Genomic DNA, 27,305 nt, shown 5'->3' with positions numbered 1-27,305 from the left:
TACAAAGATGTACAAAACCATTAGCCATTTACAATACTTTTCATCAAACTTGATCTGAAGGGAAAACTAACAAATTGGAAAAATTCATTCAAAACTTCATCCCTTGTGACAAAAAAAGGGTCTATCTAGAGGTCACACAAAAAAGTAACAATAACAGGTTTTCTTTCAAAACTGCAGAGCACTATCATCAAAACATATGGACAATATGACTGGTTGACTCTAACACATAACCCAACAAAGAAAACATGCTTCATAATGTAAACTGAAAGGAAACATCTTTGCATGGTTGAGAATAAGGTAATATGGTTTGGTGGTATATCAGTCTCCAATAGATAACAACAAACGCAAACCTGACATACATGACCTGTGGTGATGTTTGGCACACCAAATAAATCATTCACTTAAATGTTGAAAACATGTCTTGGTTGTCAGCATCATACACACAAAAAGCATGCTATCTTCCTTCTCACTGAATGATACTCAAACAACTATGTTGTACACACAAAATATGTAAAACAACCATTGTGCATAAACTCAACGATAACCATCATACTTTGGTCACATATTTTATAACAGCAGACTTTGTTACATTCCTCATGTTCTAAGGAGTTCCACTGGAATACATTTCTAACTCACAATTACCTGTCAATGGAATTAATAACCTGAAATGCTTACGTGTCTTCTCTAAATAAAAGTTACATTTAGCAGATCCTGCAAATTGGTTGAAGTACTATGAGACTGTAGGACACATTAAGCATTAGACAGCTGGCTAATGCTAACTGCTATCCCAGACACAGTAAACATTAGACAACTGGCTAGTGCTAACTGCTATCCCAGAAACAGTAAACATTAGACAACTGGCTAGTGCTAACTGCTATCCCAGAAACAGTAACCATTAGACAACTGGCTAATGCTAACTGCTATCCCAGACATAGTAAACATTAGACAACTGGCTCATGCTAACTGCTATCCAAAACACTAAACATAAGACAACTGGCTAATGCTAACTGCTATCCCAGACACAGTAAACATTAGACAACTGGCTAATGTTAACTGCTATCCCAGACACAGTAAACATTAGACGACTGGCTAATGCTAACTGCTATCCCAGACATAGTAAACATTAGACAACTGGCTCATGCTAACTGCTATCCCAAACACTAAACATAAGACAGCTGGCTAATGCTACCTGCTATCCCAGACACAGTAAACATTAGACAACTGGCTATTGTTAACTGCTATCCCAGACACAGTAAACATTAGACAACTGGCTAATGCTAACTGCTATCCCAGACATAGTAAAACATTAGACAACTGGCTCATGCTAACTGCTATCCCAAACACTAAACATAAGACAGCTGGCTAATGCTAACTGCTATCCCAGACACAGTAAACATTAGACAACTGGCTCATGCTAACTGCTATCCCAGACACAGTAAACATTAGACAGCTGGCTAATGCTAACTGCTATCCCAAACACTAAACATTAGACAGCTGGCTAATGCTAACTGCTATCCTGTATTCATGGTATGAAGTTCAACATATCTGACACAAATCACTCTAATTGTGAATCACGACAAACACGATAGCACATGCAGGATGTGCAAATGGTAGATAAAGCTGCTGACTCCAATAAAACAGTGAGGACAGGGTAAACATTCACAGACACATCAACTAGTGATAACACAATGCTGCTGACCACGTTGTAAAGGAACTAGACAAACCACATCTGAAGCTCCACTCTCTCTCACTCACACTCTCTCTCTCTCTCTCTCTCTCACACACGTGCACACACATGCACACGAACACACACACACAAACCATTCATTGTACAACACACTTGGTAACAATTCCATCTGCATAGGTATGGGTATTCACACCTCATAATACCCTCATCAATCATTTTTACACAGGAATGAATAGATTAAAATAAATAAGGAAACAGCTTGCTGAATGGCCATGCAAATACGATGTAGTATCTCAAATGCTGCACTGTCCATCCGAAGATAATGAACACCAATCCATTTCTTGATGCATAAACATACACTGTAAATACACATGCTCATTTTCAGGGATTTTATATACATCAAAATATAATTAAATATCACCGAGACCTTGTATAAGTTCAGATTTGTTCTCAAGAGATCACGTAGAATCCTCACTAAACTCTGAATTGACAATGCAGCAAAAAGCATTCAGTGAGATGCCACTCAGACAATCATTATGTGAACAAGCCGGGGGTGACATATGGCTAATTATGCCTCTCAAATAAGCACATATTCACCAACATTCATTCCTGTAACAAACTCAAGATGGTTATTCAGTTGACAAAAAGTGCCATTCTCAACCTAACTTGAGCTCGGAGTCTATATTCAATATTCATACAGCCTATGTATAAACAGTACATCCCTGTTAGGGCAAAACATCTATGCTGTCATATTATGTACAATGCCTACACTATGAATACATATGATGTATTTTAGTTCTTATTTGATAATTTGCAGCAAATTTGATACTTTCATATTTACTGACCAATGAAGCTATCATGATCTGCAAATTGTAGTATTTCTTTAAGATGATAGAATCCAACACAAGAATAGCACCTCCTACTGTGGCACACAAGCAGCAACAATTTTGTATCTTTTAAGCATGTGTCTGTAATAATAATAACCTTTCAAAGATTTGCTTGGATAGGTAACACCATGATCCACTCTCATTCATTCAGATAAAGTCTCTAAACAAACCAACATAATTCAAAGGAACTTTTACTTAACCTGGAAAAACTTATGTTGTCATGACAACATATACACACTCTAGCCTATGCAACAGTATAGCCTCCCCGCTGAAATACAATCTAGTCCAAATCAGGAATTCAAGTTCTAAATATGAACTTCTAGTGGATGGATTTGCATGAAAAATGAAACAGTTTTGTTTGTTTTCAATATAGAAAAGTTTTCACTTGATGAAATCAAGTAGTGGCTGTCAACCCCCATATTTTAATCACAGTAGATATGTATAGCCCCAGCAACTGAAACATAACAAAGCATATGAAACATTCAATTTGAGTTTTAATCAATTTTCTGAACTGTCTCAGAATTTGGCAGTAACATTCCAAATGGCCACAATCTCCGTGAGGAAAAGGGAGGGTTGACATGTTTTGTAGCAAACTGCCGTGTGAAACAACTCAATTGTGAAGCTCAGAATTTCAAACATGTTCTCAATAGGTTAAAATAGGATAAAGGTGTTCAAATGTTGCGAGGACAGCAGAGACATTAGGGGAAATCTTCGATGTATTCCCATAGATCCCTCTCATAGCCTTCATGTACATGGTCCAAAAGCACCTTGCGACGACTCTCACAATATCTGTAAAGCCAAAAGCAAAATGTCAGCTTTGATCAGTCACTCCAGAAAACAGGGTGGGGCAATGGCATATCATCTTTTTAAGCATGATACAATAACTTTGATGCAATTTATTCAAGAAGAATTAAAGCAAATGTATTAATGAGAATAGCCAAAATTTTTATCCATTGACAGTTTTTTAAATTGAATGCTGTGTTCTTTAAAACGCAATAATGTAATCTGTATTCTTCCAATACCTGATGCCACCCTACATTCCTGGCACCTGTATTCTTCCAATACCTAACCTCACCCTCCATTCTTGGCACCCGTATTCTTCCAATAACCCCACCCTACATTCCTGGCACCTGTATTCTTCCAATACCTAACCCCACGAAACATTTCTGGCACCAGTATTCTTTGAAAACCTAACCCCACCTTATATTCCTGGTACCTGAATTCTTCCAATATCTCACACCACCTTATATTCCTGGTACCTGAATTCTTCCAATACCTGACTCCACCATGCATTCCGGGCACCCGTATTCTTCCAATACCTGACCCCAACCTACGTTCCTGGCACCTGTATTCTTCCAGTGTCTAACCACATAGTGTTACAGTGTACCTGTATTTGTCCTGGACCTTTTGCTTGATGTCATGCAGTACATCAGAAGAAATGTCCCTCTCCAGATACTCAGACAGCTGCTCTGTTGCTGTCTCCAGATCTCGCTGGTTGTCCTGGCAAACATCATCACGCATTGTGATTCAGTTAATCCAGTATCACAAAATATTCAAAGACTGATACATCAATTCAAACTAATCCAACAACAGGTTGATCGGCATCATCAACAAACAAAAAATGCATAGTTGCGGTCCACACATGAATTTGACCAAACACACAAAAACTAACTAAGAGTGCATTTCAAGTGTTACAGTTGGGAGTTTGGAGAACATTTCTGTAGCCAACTGTGACAAATCATGTCGTTCGAAGCACAGACAATCGTTTTTGTGAAGATTAAGTATTTAAATAATATTGTTTTGAGATGACCCCTGACTCAAAATATTTCATAGTACAATACATCATGACACTTTGGTGTACCAACCTGCCTACTTTGCCAATCTCTGCGCAAGCACCTCATGTATTTGATTAAAACTAACTATGTAAACAAAATTATGTATGATTGGCCTACACAGCACTACTCATGATATCTACCTATTCTTTATTATTTCTGCAAGTCAATTGAAACCCAATTTTGACACTTAACTAAAGGATCTTGACACAGATGGATGATGACATAATGCACAAAGTGGTTGTGTGGTTGAAGCAAAGTATCCAGCCTTTTCATTACATATGAATACTGAGATGCATTTCAAGTCAGGGGTATTCTCAAACTTTTCTGTATTTAAAACAGAAGATGACATATCTCCCCGGCCCCCACATATTTGAAATCACAAATCATCCGACAGTTACTTATTGTGTTTTCAGACAAAGCATGGATTGTTTCCATGGAATTCATGAAAAATATAAATGCCATATATCTGTAAAAAGAAAAAGACACTATTTCAAGATCTGTCTCATATCTGCCAAGATCTTTTGAAAGATACGAGGGGATGTCAATAAGTTTTGAGCCTTGCATAGAAAAACACAAAATATTGGTGTGAACCACATTTATTTTTCAACATAGTCCCCTTGTGAGTCAAGACACTTGTTCCATCATTTCTGCCAGGCGCTGATGCCATCTCTGTAGAAGGTGCCATTTTGGTCCTCAAACCAAGCCTCAATAGCAGCAATAAGCTCATTATCATCCTGAAATCTACAACCACGCAAGTGTTTCTTGAGATTTGGGAACAGATGGTAATCACTTGGTGCCAGGTCTGGAGAGTAGGGGGGATACGGCAAGATTTCGTACCCGCATTCCTGGAAAGCAGCGGCTGCAACGCGAGAGGTGTGTACTGGAGCTCTGTCTTGATGTAGAAGAATACCACGTCTGATCTTGCCCCGGTGCTTCTCCTTGATCGACTGTTGCACTTGCCTCAACAAGTTAGCGTAACATTCCCCATTCATTGTTCTTCCTTTTGGTAAGTAATCTATGTGGATGACGCCTTTGCTATCCCAGAAGACTGTCGCCATTACCTTCTGCACTGATCTGGAGGCTTTGAACTTTTTGGCCCTGGGAGAAGTGACATGTTTCCATTCCATGGATTCTTGTTTGCTCTCAGGATCATAGTGGTGGATCCAGGTTTCATCACAGGTTACTAGCCTAAAGTGAAAATCTTCAGGATTCTTGCTGTATCTGGTTAGCATGGCTTTGCTTATGGTGACCCTTGTGAAATGCCTGTGGTCTCCACTAACTCATGGAGTGTGATTCGACGATTTTCCAGCACAAGTCTATGCATTCTGTCAATGATTTCCTGACTAGTGCTTGTTGTTGGGCAACCTGGACAGGGGTCATCTTCAAGACTGTCTCTACCATGCTTAAATTCTTTGACTCATTGTTTGATGGTAGCAGATGAAGGGGAAGACTTCCCATAAACTACTGAAAAACTTTCTTCAATGTTGTTCGCCGAGTTTCCTTCAAGAACTAAAAACTTAATTACTGCTCTATACTCAATTTTATTCATTTTCACTGCCGTGAGGGGGGTCTCTTTCTGTCAATGTGAGCTGTTCAATAACTTCTGAGAGCAGGATACCAAAACTTATATATCACATCAGCTACACACCAAGGTTCAATGTCGTACCATAGGCTGTGACACCTGGGTATGAAAAATGCTCAAGGTTCAAAACTTATTGACATCCCCTCGTATGAAATGGTTTTCGAGTTGTGCTCCGGAAACAAAGTCGGAAATGTTTCCATGGAAACCAATAAAATAATAAATCACAAAAGCCTGTAAATACCAAAAGGCACCACTTTGGGGTCTGCCACACATATCTACCAAGTTACACTGACAGATATTTGAGTTCTGCTCTGGAAACAAAACACACCTCTCACTTTTGACACAAAGTCTGAATCGTTTCCATGGAAACCGAGAAACTAAGACATCACAAAAACCTGTACATAGCAAAAGGCACCACCTTGGGGTCTGCCACACATATCTACCAAGTTTTGCAGAAAAATATTGAACAGTTTTTGAGTTCTAATCCGGAAAGGAGGCCCACCCCACAATTAGACTAATACCAAAATGTTCCATGGAAAAACAGAAAAAAAAATAAAAATGCCAAAAATCTGTAAATAGCAAAAGGCACAACTATAGGTTCAGATTATTATATCTATCAAGTTTGCTCTAAAAATATTTAACTGTTTCTGAGTTATGCTCCAGAAACAAAATGATTAGGGACGGACAGACGGATGGACAGACAGACGAGGCGTTGACCATATCCGTTGACTTACATGCCGGGGGGATAAAAATAAATTAATCCTTGCATGGATACTAGGGCCTGTGATTTGAAGAATTGAGCCTTTAAAGGCATGCTTAATTATGGGTGTAAACAACACAATGGCTTACGATAAACCTGAGCTGACACTTCAATGTGTATCATATATGGCAGTACAGTATCGTGAGAAACAAAACAAAAGTTTAAACATAGACAATGATATTAATATGTCAGTTTAGGTGTTTCATACATCCAGATGGAAAACTCACTCAAATAGTGGGCTCAGTCATCCTTGCCATTTCACTCAATATCTGTGTCATCAACAAACATTTAATTTTATCATAGTAGAAAGGAAGTTAACTTACAGAGTTCTGAAATTTAATCTCACTTAAGATGCAAGAAAGAAGAAAACCTAGTACACAGTGGGTTTAGTCTGAATTTTCAAATCAGTCAGATTTTCTTCAACAGTAACTGAGAGCCTTTAATATTTTGACAGAGACCATCAGGATTTTACCATTATAATTCCACTATACTTTACTTTAATGCATAATTTGCAACACACCTCAAAGATGATGGATTGGTTGTTCTTTCTCAGATAGAAGGCGAAGACGTATGTGTACATCAGTGTCTGACGGCACTGGCACAGAACATCCACAGCCTTTTTCAGAAACTGCACCTCGATCCAGGACATGTTCTGTTGCTGCATCTCCTCCATCTTGGCCCGCACAGAGGCATACAGCTGCAGCAAATGGGAGGAACGTGTGTAAGTTGTAAGTTAATGTAACATAGTCTGTCAGGTGGGATCTGTGATGAATAATATAGTCTGTCAGGTGCTACAGATGGCATGTGTGGTGAATAACATAGTCTGTCAGGAGTTACAGGTGGAATGTGTGGTGAATAGTGTTCTATCATAGTGTGTCTGGTGCTACAGGAGGGGTCTGTGGTGAACAGTGTTATAACATAGTCAGTCATGTGTTACAGGAGGTGTGTGAGGTAAATAGCGTCAAAACAGTCAGCCATGTGTTACAGGAGGGCTGTGTGGTTAATAGTGTTATAACACTGTCTTTTGGGTATTGCAGGATGGGGAAGTGAATAGTGTTATAACACAGTCTATCGGGTGTTACAGAAAGGGTGTGTGGTGAATAACATAACATAGTCTGTCAGGTGTTACAGGAGGGATGTGTAATGAACAGTGTTATATCATAGTGTCACAGGAGCATGTCATGAATAGTCTTATATGATAGTCTGACAGGTGTTCCAGGTGGGATGCGGGGAACAAGAGTCACAACATAGTATGACAGGTGTTACAAGAGGGATGTGTGGCAAATAGTCTTATAACTTATTCTGACAGGTGTTACAGAGCAAATCAACTAGACAAGATGATTTACCCTTTCACTTTTAATTAGTTTTGGGATTAAGGTTATCATGTCTGGTAAGCCGAGCATAAAATAGTATACCTGCTGTGCTTATGTTTCCCCACGATTTACCATGACTTAGTTAAAATATACCTGATAATATAACGGAAATGGATTTTGGAAAGGATGTGAAAGGAAGTTGTAAGTATTGGACAGACACACAATCTCAAGCAATTAATATCATTTTGAGTAAAATTAATAATACAGATTATGAACATAAGTCCAGATATACCAACAAGAGTCATCAGAAGATGACACATCCCCCCGGCCCCCACATGTTTGAAAGGACAAATAATCTGAGAGTTACTCATTGTTCTTTTTAGACTAAGTTTCAATTGTTTAGGTCTGCCACACATATCTATGAAGTTTTACTAACAGATATTTAGAAGTTTTTGAGTTCTGCTCTGGAAACAAAACACACCTCTCACTTTGAGACTTGTCTGAAACATTTCCATGGAAACCGAGAAACTAAGAAATCACAAAAACTGGTGAATACCAAAAGGCACCACTATAAGTTCAGATTGCTATATCTACCAAGTTTTGCAGAAAAATATTGAATGGTTTTTGAGTTCTGCTCCGGAAACGAAGTCCATCCCTCTATTTTGAGACTATGTCTGAAACGTTTCCATGGAAATCAAGAAAATAATACATCACAAAAACCTATACATAGCTAAAGGCACCACCACAGCTTCTGACTGATATATCTACAAAGTTCTGCAGAAAAATATTGAACGGCTTTTGAGTTCTGCTCCGGAAACGAAACACACCTTGCACTTTTGGAACTATGTCTGAAACGTTTCCATGGAAACTGAGAAAATAATAAATCACAAAAACCTGTACATAGCAAAAGGCACCACCACAGCTTCTGACTGATATATCTACCAAGTTTTGCAGAAAAATATTGAATGGCTTTTGAGTTCTGCTTCGGAAACGAAGCCCACCCTACCATAAGACTAACACCAAAATGTTCCATGGAAAAACAAAAAAAATATAAATGTCAAAAATCTGTATATAGCAAAAGGCACAACCATAGGCTGAGATTACTATATCTATCAAGTTTGGTAAAAAAAATATTGAACGGTTTCCGAGTTATGCTCTGTAAAAAAAATGATTATGGACGGATAGACGGATGGATGGGGGGCGGACGGACGGACAGACGAGGTGGCATTTAATGCGGGCGGGGGGGGGGGGGGGGTGGGTAACAAAATGTTTTATTATGAGATAAGATTAAGAAAAAAAACGATTTACATACACAATTTAAAATGGATTTGTTGACACTATTCTAAGGGTCAAGTTAGGACGTTAGTTTATCTATGAGCTCAGCTTATCTAAATTCATACACTTGATCAGTTACTAAAGATGTGAAGTGTTTTCAGTTTACCTCTATTTTTGGTGCTAAAAATCTATATATCCCACAAACCATGAGTGCAAACTAAAGACTCTGCATATGGTTCATGTAGCGATTGCAGTAGAACAGTGTTTTTGTTTTGTAAACTATTAATTGAAATTTTGTTATAACTGTCATAGGTATTTAAAAATTGACATTTTAATGCTTATTTGTACCCCAAGGAGGACTTCTTCTGAAAACGAACTATATATCCCAACAAACCTTGTGTTCAAACTTAAGGCTCTGCATATGGTTCATGTAGCGATTGCAGTAGAACAGGTACCGCTGAAGTGCTGCTCTGGACTTCTGCAAAGAAATACAAAACAGAAATTCAAAGGAAAGTATTAGAAAGAGGAATTACAATACTGAGTCTCACAACAAAGAATGCTTCTGGGGTATTTTTTCACACAGAGAATGTTTTTATAATATCTACCTACCTCCTGTGCATCTCTGGCCTTTTTAGCTTCATCTTCATTGTATCTGTTACAGTTGTACCTAGAAACAAATATTGACATCATCAAACTAGGTGCATGTCTGGTATTTGCACAATAATAACAATCTCTATGGCTTTCATTGAAGTCAAGTTGAGTGCTGATGATTTTAAGGTACCCCACTTTTTGTTCTGGGGAGATTGGGGTCATCAATTTTTCACACATGAACTAGAGGTATTTAGTACCAATATGGCCATGAAATGGCCGAGCAGTTAAATGCAACATAAATCGCCCTTGTCCAAGGGACATAACTCTGCAGTGCCAGTTGTAAACAACCCCACAGGATAACTAATCATATTGTATCCATACCATGAAGATCCGTGAGGCTCCCAAGGCCCAAGGCACACCCAGCAGAAGTCAGCTTTACAGTTTTGATTCTTACACACCATATGGTTGCAGCCACCATCCTTCTCAATTGTCACATGACATTTTGGACATTCCTGCAAACAAATTCAAACAGTCATTATGACAACAGATATGAATGATCTCTGTCAGTCACCTTTTAATCCTTGTGTTGCAAACATTACAAAAAGATAACTAAGTCTCAGAACTGGTCAATGTCTGTGAGTGAAATAAAGAGCTATACTTCTTCATAAGCATTACTTCATCTACCAAACAATCCAAAACATTTTCGGCACCATGTCAGCACAACCAACCTTAGTATTTGCAGCTATCCAGTTGGAGGTTTCACTATCATCATCACATTTCTTGATCCACTTTCTTAGCCATTTGCATTTCACTGGGTCATGCCAGTTCTCTCCACATGCAAAACTGTGAAACAGGAGACAACATGGCGATCAGGACAGTGTGAAAATCCAGTTCATACATGTATACAGTAGTTCCTTGAAATAACTGTACATCAACATTACACAAAAATGGGCATAAACATGTAATTTTCTGAATAAAATTGATATTTTATACTTATCCTGACTTATGCTTATTTGCTTGTCTCCCCTTTCTATACGATTTTTTACGAAGTTCAAGTGGAAAACTGAAATGAAAGTCCCCTTCTTCAAAAGGACTTTAAACCATACTCACTCACAAGTACCTCCCTTTCCTCCCTATTTTGGCACCAATACTGGTCACATGACCAGCCATATTTGTCACTCACTCCATAATTTTCGTAACCCAAACACAAGGATTTGCAGGGAAATCCAAGCGACATGAAGGGAAGGATGGGAGGGTTGATGTCATGAGTCAGGATAAGTATAAAATATCAATTTTATTGAGAAAATCACATATTTTGCCTTATTCTGACTCATGCTTATTTGCTTGTAGTATCCAATGGAAAAGGTGGTGGGTTATGCCACTTCATGGACACTTCCAGCAATACAGCAATCCTGAATAATCCCCGAGGGAACCAAGATGGCACTGTAATTATCTTGTTTCATTAGGCAAATTCCGACTAGTATCTGTGGGGGGGGGAGGGAGTTTATATATAAACTCAGGTGTTCAGTAAGATAAATACGTTACTCACTGGTCCCTCGCTGTACATGAGCCAATGGACACCTCATGACCAGTGAACAACTTATAATATACATACATAGATATATATATCTCGCAACTTGTTGCTAGATTTGTTCATCTGCTAAATTACAACCCATGTATCACATAGTATCTAACTATGTACAGGGTTTATGATCACGCTTGGACTGTCAACCAATGACCTCATTAGTGTAGGTATCAACAAGTCAAGTGATAAGGGTGAGCTATTTCTAGCACCGTTGAGGAACCATTAACTATTGGGATACAATAAGAGGGTTAAACTGGTAAATGCCTGAGACGTCCTCAGTGGCAATGTCTCCCAGATAGTGATTTGCAAACAATGTGTCTGATCTCCAAAAACAGTCCTCCAAGATTGTAATTGAGATATTTCTATGCCAAGTGAGCATAGATGCCAAAGCTCTCAATTCATGTAGGTTGGACTTTCGTGGAGGTTCAAGTCCTGCTGCTTTATATGCATATAAATGAATCTTGAGTGTTCTTATGAGACATAGAGATAAATCCTGCGCATCATGTGGTCTGAGCAGTGCCAGGATGTGAAATTGTCTATCAGGTTGTCCTGGCAACTGATTTGTAACAATGAAATCCCAACATAATCCCAGAGTTGTACCGAGTTTGGGCAAAATCCAGTGTGTGAATATCTGACATCCGACCTGCCATGGTTAAGGCAAGTAAAAATATTGTCTTTTGTGTCAAACGTTCAAAGGATGTCTGATCTAATGGTTGGTATTCCTCACTAGTAAGGTGGTGTAGAATAACATAGAGAACCCTAGTCAGGGCTTTGAATTTCTGTTGTTGATCCTCCAATTTGATAGAATGAAATAATGCAAATAATTCAGGTACTTTGGTCAGTTTGATGCCTGATTTCATAGATATAACTGTACTGAGTGTCGCTAGAACCTTTTAATCGCCTTGTTTGTCATAGATGACATAAGTAATCCGCTACTTGAGGATGAGGTTTCAATGCTATGAATCCTTGGCGCTTTGCATAAGCTTCAAATTTTTTAAATTTGTCATCATATAAATTACGCCTAGGTTTCCGTAGTGCAAAAGTAACTGCTTTTGGCACTCTTGTGGAATATCCTTGTTTTCTCAAACATGTTCTCATACAATCCATAGATGTATGGATGTAGTTTTGCAGAAAAATATTGAACGGTTTTTGAGTTATGCTCCGGAAACGAAGCCCACACCCCCATCAGACTAACATCAAAATGTTCCAAGGAAAAACAAAAAAAAAAATGTCAAAACTCTGTATATAACAAAGGGCAGAACTACAGGTTGAGATTATTATATCTATCAAGTTTGGTCCAAAAATACTGAACGGTTTCTGAGTTATGCTCCAGAAATAAAATGATTGTGGACAGACGGACGGACGGAAGGACAGACAGACGAGGCGTTGACTATATCCCCTTGCATTATATGCTGGGGGGATAAAAAGAATGTTTACCTTATATACATATAATTCTGACAAATGTGCTAATATAAACGCACCAGAATGTGTGACTGCAGATGCAGGTGACTGGCTTGTTGTCAAAGTAGCCCACTTTGACTACGTGTCCACAGTCCGGCGCTGGGCACCATCGTAGTAACCTATTACACTAGAACAAATACAAACCATAACTTTCAACACATTGAAACAATCATCAAATGCCACTGCTAGTAATGTCAGTTGACAGAGTAACAGTAGGTAGTAACACTTCCCTACTCATATATCACATACATGAAGCATCTCTTCAGTATTACATACTAGTATTAAAACTAAAAGATCTTTCCGAAGGCAATTACTCATTTATCTCATATCTGTACGTCAGTCAAGTTATCATGGGATAGTAATCAATTCCCCTCAGGTCTTTGAACATTGTAACTAGAGTGCTACAGAGCGTGTACAAGTTCCATCCATTATCTCATAATGATTCCTTACTACTGCAAGAAAACAGTGTTACTCACACTTGCACACTGCCACACTGTGGTCAAAAGTAAGAAAAATCTTACCTCTACAAAACTATTTGTTATAATGAGTTGATATTTTAACTTGACTTTGGCATCGCTAATGAGTGACCTGCAAAGAAATAAAGATATACATACAACTCAGTTAGCCACAACTCCTTTCTGATGTAATTATATACAGGCCTGCCTCAGGTATGTAATTTGTCATAGATGTTCACATATGAATATTTCAAAGATCAAACATGAAAAGCATTTCACAATACAATCACATTAAAAAGGGATCAACTTGAAGGGAACAAAAACAAGTGTTTGCCACTGATGCGGCAATGTCCCCCGCCACTAAGGAAAAAATATTCACAAAATATTCACTCCTTTTCACTTTTGGTCACACACAAGATGCCTGAAATGACTGGTATCCGTATAATCACCCATTGTAGGATGTCAACAAAACATTGGTTGCAATGTTGTTTGAAATATCGCATTAACATAAATTTGTGAAAGGAACAAAGTGTTCATAATAAGGTCAGGGTCATCCCAATCAAATAATGCCTGTGTAATCATCCAGTGTTGGCTGTCATCAAATTAGTAAACAGTGGGTACAACAGTGCACGAAATATCAGGATAACAAGAGTTTGAAAAGTGGTCTAAGAGTCATGGTGACTTTGAAGATACAGAGAAAGTCACCCAAATCGACTGGTGTCTGTGTCGTTCCCAAATGTAGAAATCATCAAATTTGAAAACATTGGGTTCAACAGTTCAAGAGATAACTCATTATCAAGAGTTTGAAAAGTGGTCAAGAGTCATGGTGACCTTGAAAATAAGGTCAAGGTCACAAAAACAATTGGTGTCTGCGTAACCTACCAGTGTAGGCTGTCACCGAATTGGAAGACATTGGGTAAAACAGTTCAAGTGATAACAAGATTTGAGACGTATTGATGCTGCAGAATACATAGTCCCCCGTTTCATGTTGCAGCGGGGACAACTAGTGAGGGAGTGTCAGATTTGGGGTCAATGTAGTTTTGAACAGTATTCCACTTATCCAGAAGTATGAAGAAAACCTGAAGTGATATATGTTTCTCAGAATAGACCTAAAAAGTGAGAGAGTAAATAACAAAAGATTTGCATAGCCACAGCGAGTGAGGGAGTTTAGTTTTATGACAAACTCAACAATATTTCAGTCATACGGAGGCGGTCTGTAAATAATCATGTGTGTGCACCAGACAATCTAGCGATCAACAGCACGACTATCGATCTACACAAAGGGGAACCGATGACGTATTAACCAAGCTTGGGAGTCTGACAACCCAATCCCGTTAGTCGCCTATTACAACAAGCACAGGTTTTTGAAGATCAATTCGAACCCGAATCTTCACAGTGTTTGTAGGACCATTAGTATATCAGTATGGTAACATGTGATATGTGATAAAGTCGCACAGATCATGATGGACGTCTTGTAAGAAAAAGAAATGCATCAATAAGATTTTAATTAGTGCGGTACTTACATTACAGTAGCATCATCTACAAGAATATCACAACCATAGGCAGCACATGTGATGGTCTGTCCCATGCCCTCATCCATGATCTTGGCAGTGAGGTAATCTGCCCAGCATGTTGTACAGAACCGATGGCCACACTCCAGCCCTGTCATCTCCTCCTGGTTTAAAAGTTCAATGGTTCAAATAATTTTACTCTACACTGAACTGCGGTACATTGCATGTGCACTTACATAGTAAAAAGCAACTCCTATTCAGTAAATTTTTAAGATAGTACGCTACAGAACTACCTTTAATCTAAAACTAAACATGGTGCCTCCAGCAGTGCAGAAAAAACATTACTAGTCCTTCCTCCTTAGTACTAGTTTCACAGAAACATATGTCACTTTTAACAATCAGACCACTTAAATCAAAAGATGTATCGCAACAATTTGTAAGAAATCCATATCCCTTAATTCCAAAATTAAGCTCCCTCATTTGACAGACTAACCATAAAGAACTGAGTAGTCCCAAATTACTTTGGATAAGTATTTCTAACACACATTCAAGCTGGTAAACAAGGATATATTTGCGAAGTGTGGCTATGAAATGGTTAAGAGAATATTTAGGTAAATGCTATAGAGAGTAGTGGAAACTGACAGAATGTTCTGTGAACTTACACCTGGTTTCTGATCCACACAACAGATTTCACAACACTCTTCTTCCACAGCAGCTGCAGCCGACCGTGTTGTCCTCTGGAATCACATCAACAAAATTCATGTTGCTGACATAGTTTCAAGAAAACATTTGCTGTGCTGAACCAACAGTGCTGTTTCACAACATGAAATGTGGTGGACGTACATGTTGACTCTCTATCACAAGTATACTCTTGTATTCTGTCCAAATTTACTACAAATTTACTACAAGTATACTCAAAGTAGCAGTCAATATGTCTTATTGTACAAATGTAATGTGATGTTACTTTGATAAGTGTGGCAGTTACAACTGTCATTACAATGCAGGTTATGTTCAAGTTGGATCTAACCAGACAGAGCAAAAAATTTTCTCAATCATTGGAATGTACATGTCAAGCTATCCTGTAGGCCAGGGCCGCCTGTAAGTGACTCAGCTATGTGAAATATCACCTTTGAGTCTTTGCTACGGGATTCTCTCTTGTGAGGGTTGACAACATGAGCTTCAGAGAACAACCCTTCCTGATCTCCATCATAGTATCTGAAATTAAATGAAATATGAAAATGTTCAACGTTCAAAGATATCTCATACACATATAGGCAGAATGATGATTGACTCTAAACATGCTAAACTAGTAATTCACTGCTACAGAGGCACTGAGATTTATTTTTACCATGGTTCAGATGGACAAAATATATTGAAAAACAAACTGTTATCAAGAATGTACAATAAGAGTAAAATACAGTATTAAGATTTCCTATATCCTCACCAAACATCTTAACTGTTATGCAATATAGTTGTTTGCCCATGACATATTCTATACTTAAGAGAGAAAAGATTAGAGATTTCTCATGTCAAGAAAAGTGACATTTTAACAACAGGGGTGGGAATTGCTTTCTATTAATGTCAACATCTGCACATCCCAACATATATAGGATAATCTGAATTGAATAACATATATAGGATAATTTGAATAGCTTGTTGTAAAAAAGACTTACACCAAACAGCTGATCACTGAGTGACATAGCAAGACTTAAACTTAAGGCCTTGTCTACATATGTCAGTGTCATTAAGGTTACCCATCCATGTGCCCCTCACAAACATCAGTAGTGAAGCTTTGGAACAAGATCATTTCTGTGGTGACAGTAACATGGTAATGGGATAATGTCATGTCATGGAATACATCATGTATTTTTAGAGAAATGTGGTGTGACATTGTGCCTTTTAATATCTTGTAAATGACTTACTTGACAACATTTCTTTGACTCTGTGATCAGATTGACAAGACAAATAAGAACCATAACACAATTCTGTCACTAGTCTGGGTCTAGTAAAATGTCATAAGTACAAAAATGGCTTTGGGGGATAACAATGATACTTACAATGAGTAATTACTAGTCCATACACAAAGCCTAAAATCTACAGAAAAATGATGTAAACATTAAAACTCAAGCTGGCTGACACAAAAATTAAAGTCTACAACACTGATAGTGATACATCAAAATGAAATATTTTTTCCTTTCTTGCACTAAATGCGCATTTCTTACTTGTGGAATATTTCAAAACAGGTTGTTACACCACAAACCTTGGTGACACTATCCAGAGTTTGAACACACACACATCCTTTACATTTACAACATGTACTGGGAAACACAATTATCTTGTCATGGTTGATATATCCAACACTGATTCACAAATAATTAAAACCAGATGACACTGGGGGTGGGTGATTATACTGGCTAACCAGTATACTGCAATTCCTTGATCACAATATGGTATATTGTTGCACACTTTTCGCGAACCATATCACCCAATACTTATCAGTGATTTTCATGATGTATTCCAAATTTTAGATCGAAGTCTTCAATTTGGAAACATTTTCAATGGATCTCTTGTACAATTACATCTGATTTTGGACTGTGGCTAATGGCATGGTTTCAAAAGAAAGGAAACAGAAACTCGCTTACCATGATCACCTTAACCCATGTGTTACACTTTCACAATATACTGAAATACATATTAAAATAAGCCAACACAATGTGAAACGTTTGGAAACACCCAACTCACGACGACACCATGCTGAACAGTCAACTTTACTGACAATTGTGACTTTGACTTAACATTTGGATGAAAGCAGCATTTGCTGCATAATACAAGTAACAAGTGTTATATATGTGGGTTTTTTTCTACCTTTCCATCAATTTCTCCTTGTCCCACCTGAAGTGGTTTAACAAAATCCTTGTAATTGTTGCTGGTATCTGAAACAAAATATGAAAAAAACCCAGTGTAATATATGGTTATAAAAATGTAAACCTAAAATGGATAAGAAGAGGGATTAAGTCTGGTATTATGTCAGTATGCATTATTTCAGGCAAATGAAGGTATCAAACCACTGACATGCATTAATATATATGATGCACTGAAATACCCCAAGACAATGTTACAGGATTAGTACCAGTTTCAATAACACGTTTGGTGGACTGACTAAGATTCACATGTCAAGGATCAATTATGTTTCATATTCAACGTAGCACCACTTGCCTTATTCTGTTCCCCATGTAATATCTTATGCCGCAATGAGCTAGACAAGGGACCTCTATATAGGGTTTGTATAACATATTTGCTTTTACAGAAAGGCTACACTATAAATAGTAGACAAGAGCACATGGAAACAACCTGACCAGTCATATGTATGTGATATATACAGCATCTAAAGTGTGTTATTTAATTTGCATAATATGTATGTTAAACATAATACTATGGATATCTGCCAGTATTAGAGAGGTTCAGCTGACCTGAAACAAGCTCAGTTCAACATCTGGTGCATTGAACCACTGGGCTGCCAACTATCCACTTGTACAAAGTATATAGCAAAGATAATAATCACACAGTGAACAACAAATAATATCAATGATGGAAGAAAGAACCATTTGATTATGAATACACAACTGTTTACACTATGGTAATGACAGTGTTGTCAAAACTCCTAATGTACAGTACTCAACCTTGTCCAACCCTCTAAGAACGAACAAACCCACGTCATTTGTACTCTTTTAACCATTACGTATGAAAGATTTATGGTTAGTCGTACGCAGAACACCAGATTCATTCCTTCAAAACATGTGGTTAATAATTACCGAGCAATTAAAAGTTGCCCAAAAGTCGCCTGCTTCACCCTTGCCAACCAACTAAACCACAGACAGGTTACATAACTCTGTCGCCAGAGCCCCGTAGTGACGCCATGTGAGGCAGGATTTTCAGTTACATGTGTATAAAATGTGTAACAAGCTCATCAATTTGCTGATTTCCCAATGTGAACAAAGACATGCGGAGTTGTCGTGTTACTGTCAAATACTCCCAGGTATCTGGTGATGGTGCTACCATGAACGGATTTCCACCAGATCCCTCACTTCGTGCTTAATATGCTATTTGTGAGTGCAAGTCAAGCGTTTTGGAAGCCTGTACATATTAAATCAGGTGGTTCAAAAACTACCTCACTTCCAAGATACTAGATGCAATTTAGATTTGTTTTCATTGAATCAAAAAATATTAAAACGACTTACTAGTTGTAGTAAATGCTTGATGACCTAACAGATTTTGCATGACACACCTTGTAACACAATGATTTCTTCCTCTGAAGCGATGATGTGGTCGAAGTGACAATAACATTGACACCCACCTCGCTTCCAGTTCAAAGAGTGAAATTGTTATGTTATAAGCAGTGTCATGCAAAATCCTACTGTCCATCAATAAAACACACATTTTACTACCAGCAGAAAATAGTTTAGATATTGTAACTCGGTGAAACAATCCTAAATAGCATTTATACTCAGACTGGTAAGTGTTTGCGACAAGGCGCCGACATTTTTTAAAAACGTGGGTTCACAGTCTCAAGTCAGTTTGAAAATCAATTAGATCATGGTTTGTTTCATCAAGTTAAAAGATCAAAACTACTTCCTACTCGTAGTTAAATATGTTTTTGAATCATGACCATGTATGGCACCATTTATAACAGAACTACAAGAACATGTTCTTCCAAACTTGATGAAGTACATGATCTATCAATAGAGAATTGTCAATAGTCTTGTACAATGAGTTAAAATCGTGGTTTCATAGTCTCAAGTCAGTTTGAAAATCAATTAGATCATGGTTTGTTTTATCAATTAAAAGATCAAAAGTACTTCCTACTCGTAGTTAAATATGTTTTTGAATCATGACCAAGTACGGCACCATTTATAACAGAACTACAAGAACTATTTATAAACATTATGACAACAAGCAATTTTTGATAGAATCGTATTATGAAAATAAGTTGTATCTCAGAAAATAAGCAAAGCAGGTGACAATATAAATGGCACTGGATTGTGAAAACATACAGCTTTCATTTTCAAAACAACTGTCGCAATTGCGGATACAGACAAATCTATAAAAAAGTATAAACAAGATAATCTACCCCGTCAATGTAGATGAATACTACAGCAACCATAGGTGTACCTCATATAATGTCATGGTGGCGCACCTCTCTGGTTGGCTGAAATTTCGTTCGAGGGAGAGAATTGCACACTGCTGCCAAAAAAGGGCGATTAAAGGTAATTAAATGTCAAAATGAGTAGTTTTAATGATGGGGTTTCAGTTATAACAATGTTAATAAATGATTTATGCATTTGTAAGCCCCTTGAGTATATGTGAACTTTAAAAGAACCCATAAACCTGTTGGTAAATGGCCAATGGTGGCCATGTGAATCTGTGCTAACACCTAGTTGAAGGTACAGCAACAGCAGTGTAACTTGGACAAAGAAATTTGACTATGTGTCTCAGTCTACCCAGCTGTGAATAGGTACCTCGTAAGGATGGGAAAGCCACATCAACATTGGTGGGCAATTGGTGCGCGAATTGTACGCTCATGTAGATTCCTAATGGTCCATTAGAAAAAAATCTGTAATGCCATACAATATGTAAAATACTAATCTGAAGACAGGAACAGTTTCTATTTAGTACATCATAAGGAAAATCTTTAACACAACTGACATTATCATTACGATTAATAACATTTTTTTCACTTGCAACATGTTCTTCCAAACTTGATGAAGTATATGATCTATCAATAGAGAATTGTCAATAGCCTTGTGCAATAAGTTACTTCAAGTGTCCTGCGACTCTATTATTGCAGCATGTGAAAATATTGTGACAGGACAAAACTTCGACAAAGTGACTTAGTTCGTTGTAATGTTATGTCCAATAGAAATATTAACATATTCATCTTGGCAGTAACTTCTGGAACATTTTGAAATAAGTATGGCCCCTATTACCATGAGCATGAACCAAAACTTACTTGGTCAAGAGTAATTCTGCAACAACTCTAAGGCCATTTACATATTTTCTGTCCTAAAACTATAACAGAAAATGACTTATGATTCAACTTCACTCTGCATATGCCAGAAAATTATATGGCACATTTTAAGGTGGCAAAAAATTATTTTGTTACTTTATTGTTATCTAGTGTCCAAATGAATAAAAATTTCAGATGTTTGGGTTGAAGCATGGTGATATTACAAATATTATCTGAATGAATTTTTAAATAATTTTTAACATTAAACCTATTCTTAGTAAACATTTGACAGTGTCATTCACTTGTACCGCATGCCATAGCATAAGAAAATAGCAACACCATGATAACAGATAGAGATAATATAGAGAGTTGCTTCAATTTGCAGTTCAAATGCGGCAATCAAGATTGACTCAATCGCACTGAAAGAATTGCAGCTACATGTCACATCATTTGTGGCAGAAGCAATGACAAAACATCAGTCAACTGAAAACATATATATAAAATGCCAAATGTCAGTAAGAGTTCATAATTCTAATAGCAACAACAATACCAATCGCGATAAAAGTGGGTCGTCTCATACAATGTATACAAGAATAACATCAGGAACATGATGAACAGTTCAAGAAATGTCCGAATAAGCCCATCTTGACAAGCTTTACAGTGCAGTTCTAAATGACATTGAATACACCTACATATATAAAAGCTGATACTAAAATTGTTGAGATTGTTAGCATTGGCATTATTATCCAAAATTTTGTTTCCACATACTTTATATACTATAAACTAAAGGTCCCTATGAATTTCTGCAAACACTTACATACATCAATCCCACAACTTTTACTATGCATGTACACTATGGAATACTGCAATGCAAATGATTAAAATTCTGTGAAATGCACAATGGTTTACAGTCACAGGAACAATCTATTTATAGATTATGATCCCACTGACAGGGATGAATTTGGTGCAAAATCCTAGAATTGTCAAAAATACCATCATGAATTGGTTCTGTCAGTACCTGAACTACTGAGTTCACTTCCTTTATACAGTCGACCATATACTGCACAATTTGATCAGCGGTCAAAACTTCATATTGGAAATCCTCTTCTTCTTGTTTTTCCTGAGCGGATGACTCTGCGTTCTCCATTTCCATGGGCAGATCATCATATTCTGAACTATCGGATTCCGGGTCATCCTGGAAGAAATCTTCATCGCTATCCATCACAAAATGGATGGTGTAACGATGGTAATTACTTGATATATACTATGGTTTGTTGATGATATTTGTCCCCTTCTATGATCGTCTTGAGATGTGGGTATTCACGTCTGTGACGTCATCTTCGGAGATTTCCAACAGGTGTGATACTCCCTCTTGGAGGATAAGCAACGCACTGCTAATAACTTCGATTACACTAAAAGGTGTTGCAAATGTAATGGAAACCAGTAATTATACTAATCACTACGCTAGAAACCATTCCTTGACAACAATCACTTCCACGGAGATGACATCATCTTCGGAGAGACCATGTCTCCTTGCATTGTGGGTAGTAGGAAACAGAGTTTTCATATCTCTTCAATGAAGATCAATAAAGGGAAGTAACTCTAAACTACCATGTTAATAACTATGAAAATTCAGTAATATTTATGATAATGAAATGTGTACTATTCCATGTAAGGGGCTGTGGGACCTTACATGGCAAATGATTGCTTGAAAATTTCTTCTTGAAATTATATTTTTGTAATCATCACTTTTGACTCACCTGTTTTAACCAGGGATACAGATAGGGGTGGTTTGTGGGGGTTTTCTCATTCTTAAAATGGAAAATAAATTTGTTTGCTTCGATGTAAGAACATGTGTTTTATTTTGGACTGAAAGTGAAAAAAGACTCAATGAATGTTACCGTAAGCCCAATATCGCAAAGTAACTGGATCAGAAATGCGATTCAGATATTCTACCCAAGTTGGAAAGAAACTGGGTCCTCAACACACCACACCCGTTCCTGTCCACTACTCTGCAAGGAATTGACTGCAGTAGTGTCGTTGCATGCGATAAGAAACCTGACAGTCTGATAATGTAACATTAACCATATGTATAGCGTGCCATTTGCATTACCAAAAGGACTCGTGCATATTCAGTATATTTGTGAGATCTCACTAAGGTTAAATGTGCGATACATTGCGGAGAAATCACGCTTCTATCTGTACAATTGTCAATTGTGTTATACAGTCAGCGTTGCCACATGTGTTTGTTGCATCCCGGACTAGAATATAGGGACATCTCGACCAGAAAACGATCGTTGTCTCGACCATCAGCACCGTACTGTGGTTTAATACGAATTCATAATGATAATTTAGAAAGCTGTCATATGTAGTGAGTGAGTGAGTTTAGTTTTACGTCGCACTTAGCAATATTCCAGCTATATGGCGACGGTCTGTAAATAATCGAGTCTGGACCAGACAATCCAGTGATCAACAACATGAGCATCGATCTGCGCAATGGGGAACCTATGACATGTGTCAACCAAGTCAGCTAGTCTGACCACCCGATCCCGTTAGTCGCCTCTTACGACAAGCATAGTCACCTTCTATGGCAAGCATGGGTTGCTGAAGGCCTATTCTACCCCGGGACCTTCACGGGTCCTGTCATATGTAACACGTTGTATTTGGGATTACACTTTCTCAGTAAAGTATAGATTTTAGTACTTTTGTTGGGTTGAGTCTGTTCGAACCGGTACCCTCAGTCAGGCACCTAACAGCCAACACACAAAATCAGCCGTCTAACCCACTTTGCCACCGTGGCTTCCACACAAATGGAAGTCTGACTACTTTTTTGTGTACCCTTCTGATTATTGGCTCGGTTCCCCCGACCGAAAAGCATGGGTCCACGGTGACATGTCAGGCGTAGTAACGGTCTATAATATGGAGGGCAAATATTTGGTTTAAGCATATTTTTACTCTTAAAATGAAGCGGAATTGGTGAACAAACTTTACAGCTTATATCAACACCCGGGGACAAACATTTCAATCCGTGACCACGAGTTGTGCGTGCGTGTGTGCATGCGTGCGTGCGTGCGTACGTGTTTGTTTATCTAGGGATCAAGAAAATGAAGTAATGGCACACACACACGCACGCACGCACGCACGCACACACACACACACATACATCTGGGTTTTTGCGACGGAAAATGTCACATAGTCTTTGCGATTTTTGAGCTGAATTTACATTTACTTTCTATAAATAAAACCTGAGTACCACTCATATATGATCCAGAAACTCCCTCAGTGCCCATTCCTTAGATACTTCTGTTCATTGCGGTCACTTCCATACATGATATATGACGCAGCACGCCCCAAACAACTGCCTCCTCCATAATACTGGGATCAGATGAAGCGGGGCATCATTTTATTACATTTATCTAGTAGATATGTAGTGAGTTCATATTTGTTCCAATCTGAAAAGGGGTGGTGGGGTAGCCTAGTGGTTAAAGCGTTCGTTCGTCACGCCGAAGACCCGGCTTCGATTCCCCACATGGGTACAATGAGTGAAGCCCATTGTCTGGTGTCCCCCGCCGTGATATTGCTGGAATATTGCTAAAAGCGGCGTAAAACTAAACTCACTCACTCACTCCAATCAGAAAACGAAACTTCAGTCAAAAGTCCATTCTGTCCAGTTTTATTTAGCTTTCAATAATCCGCGTTATAATGATTAATCCTCCCCTTGCTTGTGACTAGGGATTCGTTCAATAAAAGAGACCATCGTAACAGCGTCCGAAATACTTGCCTGTCCGACCGCTCGGGGCGGGTTATTTTCAACATGGAGCATCAGATTCTCCAAAAATGTTGCATGTGAAGATATTTTGTGGGAAGGCAAGTCACAGTGTCAAGGTGGCAAATTTTTCATACCCTGATCATACCCAGATCATAATAAGGTGTCCAACGTCTAGTTGTATCTAATATCCAACTGCATGTCGAAGAGCGCGTGGACGTCATCTGATCTCAACATTTGAATTTATATTAATACGATGACGTAAAATTGATTCCTTTTCGTTCAGAACTTATTTTCTAAATTTTCCAGGGGCCTTATTATCACGCCAATGGATTAAAAAAATGTTTTATGCTGCATATACACCTGGTTGCCATTCTCAACTATGACATGAGTAAAAGTATCGAAATTACGTAATATTCATTTGGAATACGGATCCAATCAAACTCCCGAACAATGCCTTGTTAAATTTCAATATTTGCCTCTATCAAATGTTTTAAGATGGTAAATAATAAGACGTATGTTATCATGTTAATACACAAATGACATCACACAATAACATCACACAATATTTATAGTGAATTTACCGCTTAAGTCAAAATTTTTCTATCGGAGGCCTTTCGCTCCCAATCAGTGTTCAAAATCAAAGAAATTGCAAACAAGCGAACTAGTGATGCGTGTAATTATTGGTGAATCTCATAAATATACTGGACAAAATACGTTAGGGATATTGGTATTTTTATGACTGATATCAATAAGTCAGTGGATAAATACATAATTATACATAATTTCACAATTTACAAATCCCCTAACTGTTTTTGTCTCTTATAAAATAGCCATGTCACCAAAACTTCAGTATGATTCTGTAAGATGAATGAGAAAGCTGAGTTTGTCGAAGGTGCTCGATGCAACAAGGTAGTAGTCTTTGAACATTATGTGTTCCACAATTCCAACCTGCGGAAGTCTGGCTTCAAGTGCACATGCAGTATGCAGAAGCATGCTCAGTGCGAAGCATCCCTTGTTATTTTTGAGGATAGCCAAGTTGTTGATAGCAGTCACAGCCACACTCAGTCTCCATTCGCTCACATCTCAATTGGCCCACAAAAACAATGGAAGTCAATTAAGGCAAGGTAATGCACCCCTACTCTCATAATGAGATGGCCTGACAAGGGTGGGATTAGTCATTAATCCCCTACATTTCTTAGATAGTGGAAGGATTCCACAAAGATTCAAGAAGATGGTTCAGAAACATCACCCCAACATTTATGAATTTGTGATCGCCCTAAAGAAACTCGAGACAACAAACAGACTGGCCAGGAGACAGATCGAACATAAGGCAGCTGTCCACCCCAGATCCAGAGTCTATAGAAACCTAGACAGCCGTCTGGACGCCCCCGATTCAGAGCCTACAGAAACCTGGACAGTCGTCTGGACGCCCCAGATTCAGAGTCTACAGAAACCTGGACAGCCGTCTGGACGCCCCAGATTCAGAGTCTACAGAAACCTGGACAGCCGCCTGGAGAGTGGACGCCCCAGATTCAGAGTTTACAGAAACCTAGACAGCCGTCTGGACGCCCCAGATTCAGAGTCAAGATCTGAAGTATTTCATTTGAGAATGTTAATAAATATGCTATCGTCAAATTTGGTTTGTCAGTTATTAGCAACAGTGGCCATCTACAGAGCAATAGTGATCACGAAGCTGCGATTCTCTATTATCTCCCAAAGTATCGATAGTCACCTACTCACTACCAACACGAGTTAATTAATGCAAGCAATTAATCCAGCTACAGGGGAGTGAGTACAGCTAACAGAACAGACAGGCAAAGCGCTAGAGGTATTAATTACTGGCTTGTAACATCGGGGGCTAGAGGGGTGGAGTCTATACAACAATTCATATCTGATGAATGATGAATATCTAGGACTGGTTTAGATTTTACGTGCGCATCAGACGGCGTAAATCACAATGGCGTGTTATATATTCAGGATCCAAGTAAGACCGATATGCCTGTGATGCACACATTGTTGTGCTATAAACAACATCGTCATCTACAGCCGTGAGAATGTACTTCTGGACCAATGCATAACCCAAGAATGTGTCAGCTTTCATTACAGTCACATCCTCAACGTTACTAAGAAACCAGCATAAAAAGAGATCAAATTAGTTTATTAAATAATTAAAAAACATAAACATGACATAACATTTACAGAAATGAATTATGCAAATACAGAATATTACAATTCATAAAGTCGTTCAAATATATATTTTCTACAAATACATACATACTTTAAAACAAAATATCATCAACATGTGGAGAAATATCTCAGATATAACTATAAAATCTACAGTGTATTGTACAATTCATTTGGTGTATAGCCTTATCACAACAAGAAAACATACAGTTCTTACAAAAGTTTCACTAACAAAGAAACAGTGCTGGTGTATGGGTATTTCATTAATGGCCAATACAAATGTTATACGTTCTAGCCATGTACACAGGCAGCTTCAACACATTCTTCTACACCGTGGTTCTTCCTGGGTATGTTTGGGACCCGTTTGCACATTTCCATATTCTTAGTGAGTGAGTGAGTGGGTTAG

General features: G+C 38.1%; 1 protein-coding gene across 1 annotated transcript; it reads right to left on the bottom strand.

Annotated features, from left to right (window-relative positions):
• Window positions 1-2,565: 2,565 nt before the first annotated feature.
• LOC137277363 (E3 ubiquitin-protein ligase arih1-like) lies at window positions 2,566-22,502 on the bottom strand. Its single transcript, XM_067809063.1, has 14 exons — window positions 21,965-22,502; window positions 17,808-17,875; window positions 16,070-16,157; window positions 15,605-15,679; window positions 14,955-15,106; window positions 13,498-13,564; window positions 12,997-13,103; window positions 10,659-10,773; window positions 10,312-10,442; window positions 9,949-10,006; window positions 9,734-9,817; window positions 7,272-7,448; window positions 3,962-4,074; window positions 2,566-3,363 (listed from the first exon to the last, which is right to left on the bottom strand). The coding sequence occupies exons 1-14, from the start codon at window positions 22,166-22,168 to the stop codon at window positions 3,273-3,275; spliced, it is 1,530 nt and encodes a 509-aa protein (XP_067665164.1). The 5' UTR covers window positions 22,169-22,502; the 3' UTR covers window positions 2,566-3,272.
• Window positions 22,503-27,305: the final 4,803 nt, after the last annotated feature.

Source organism: Haliotis asinina, chromosome 3, assembly GCF_037392515.1.
Source record: "Haliotis asinina isolate JCU_RB_2024 chromosome 3, JCU_Hal_asi_v2, whole genome shotgun sequence".
In the NCBI taxonomy this organism is placed as follows: domain Eukaryota; kingdom Metazoa; phylum Mollusca; class Gastropoda; order Lepetellida; family Haliotidae; genus Haliotis; species Haliotis asinina.
This window is presented reverse-complemented; position numbering and strand designations above follow the sequence as displayed.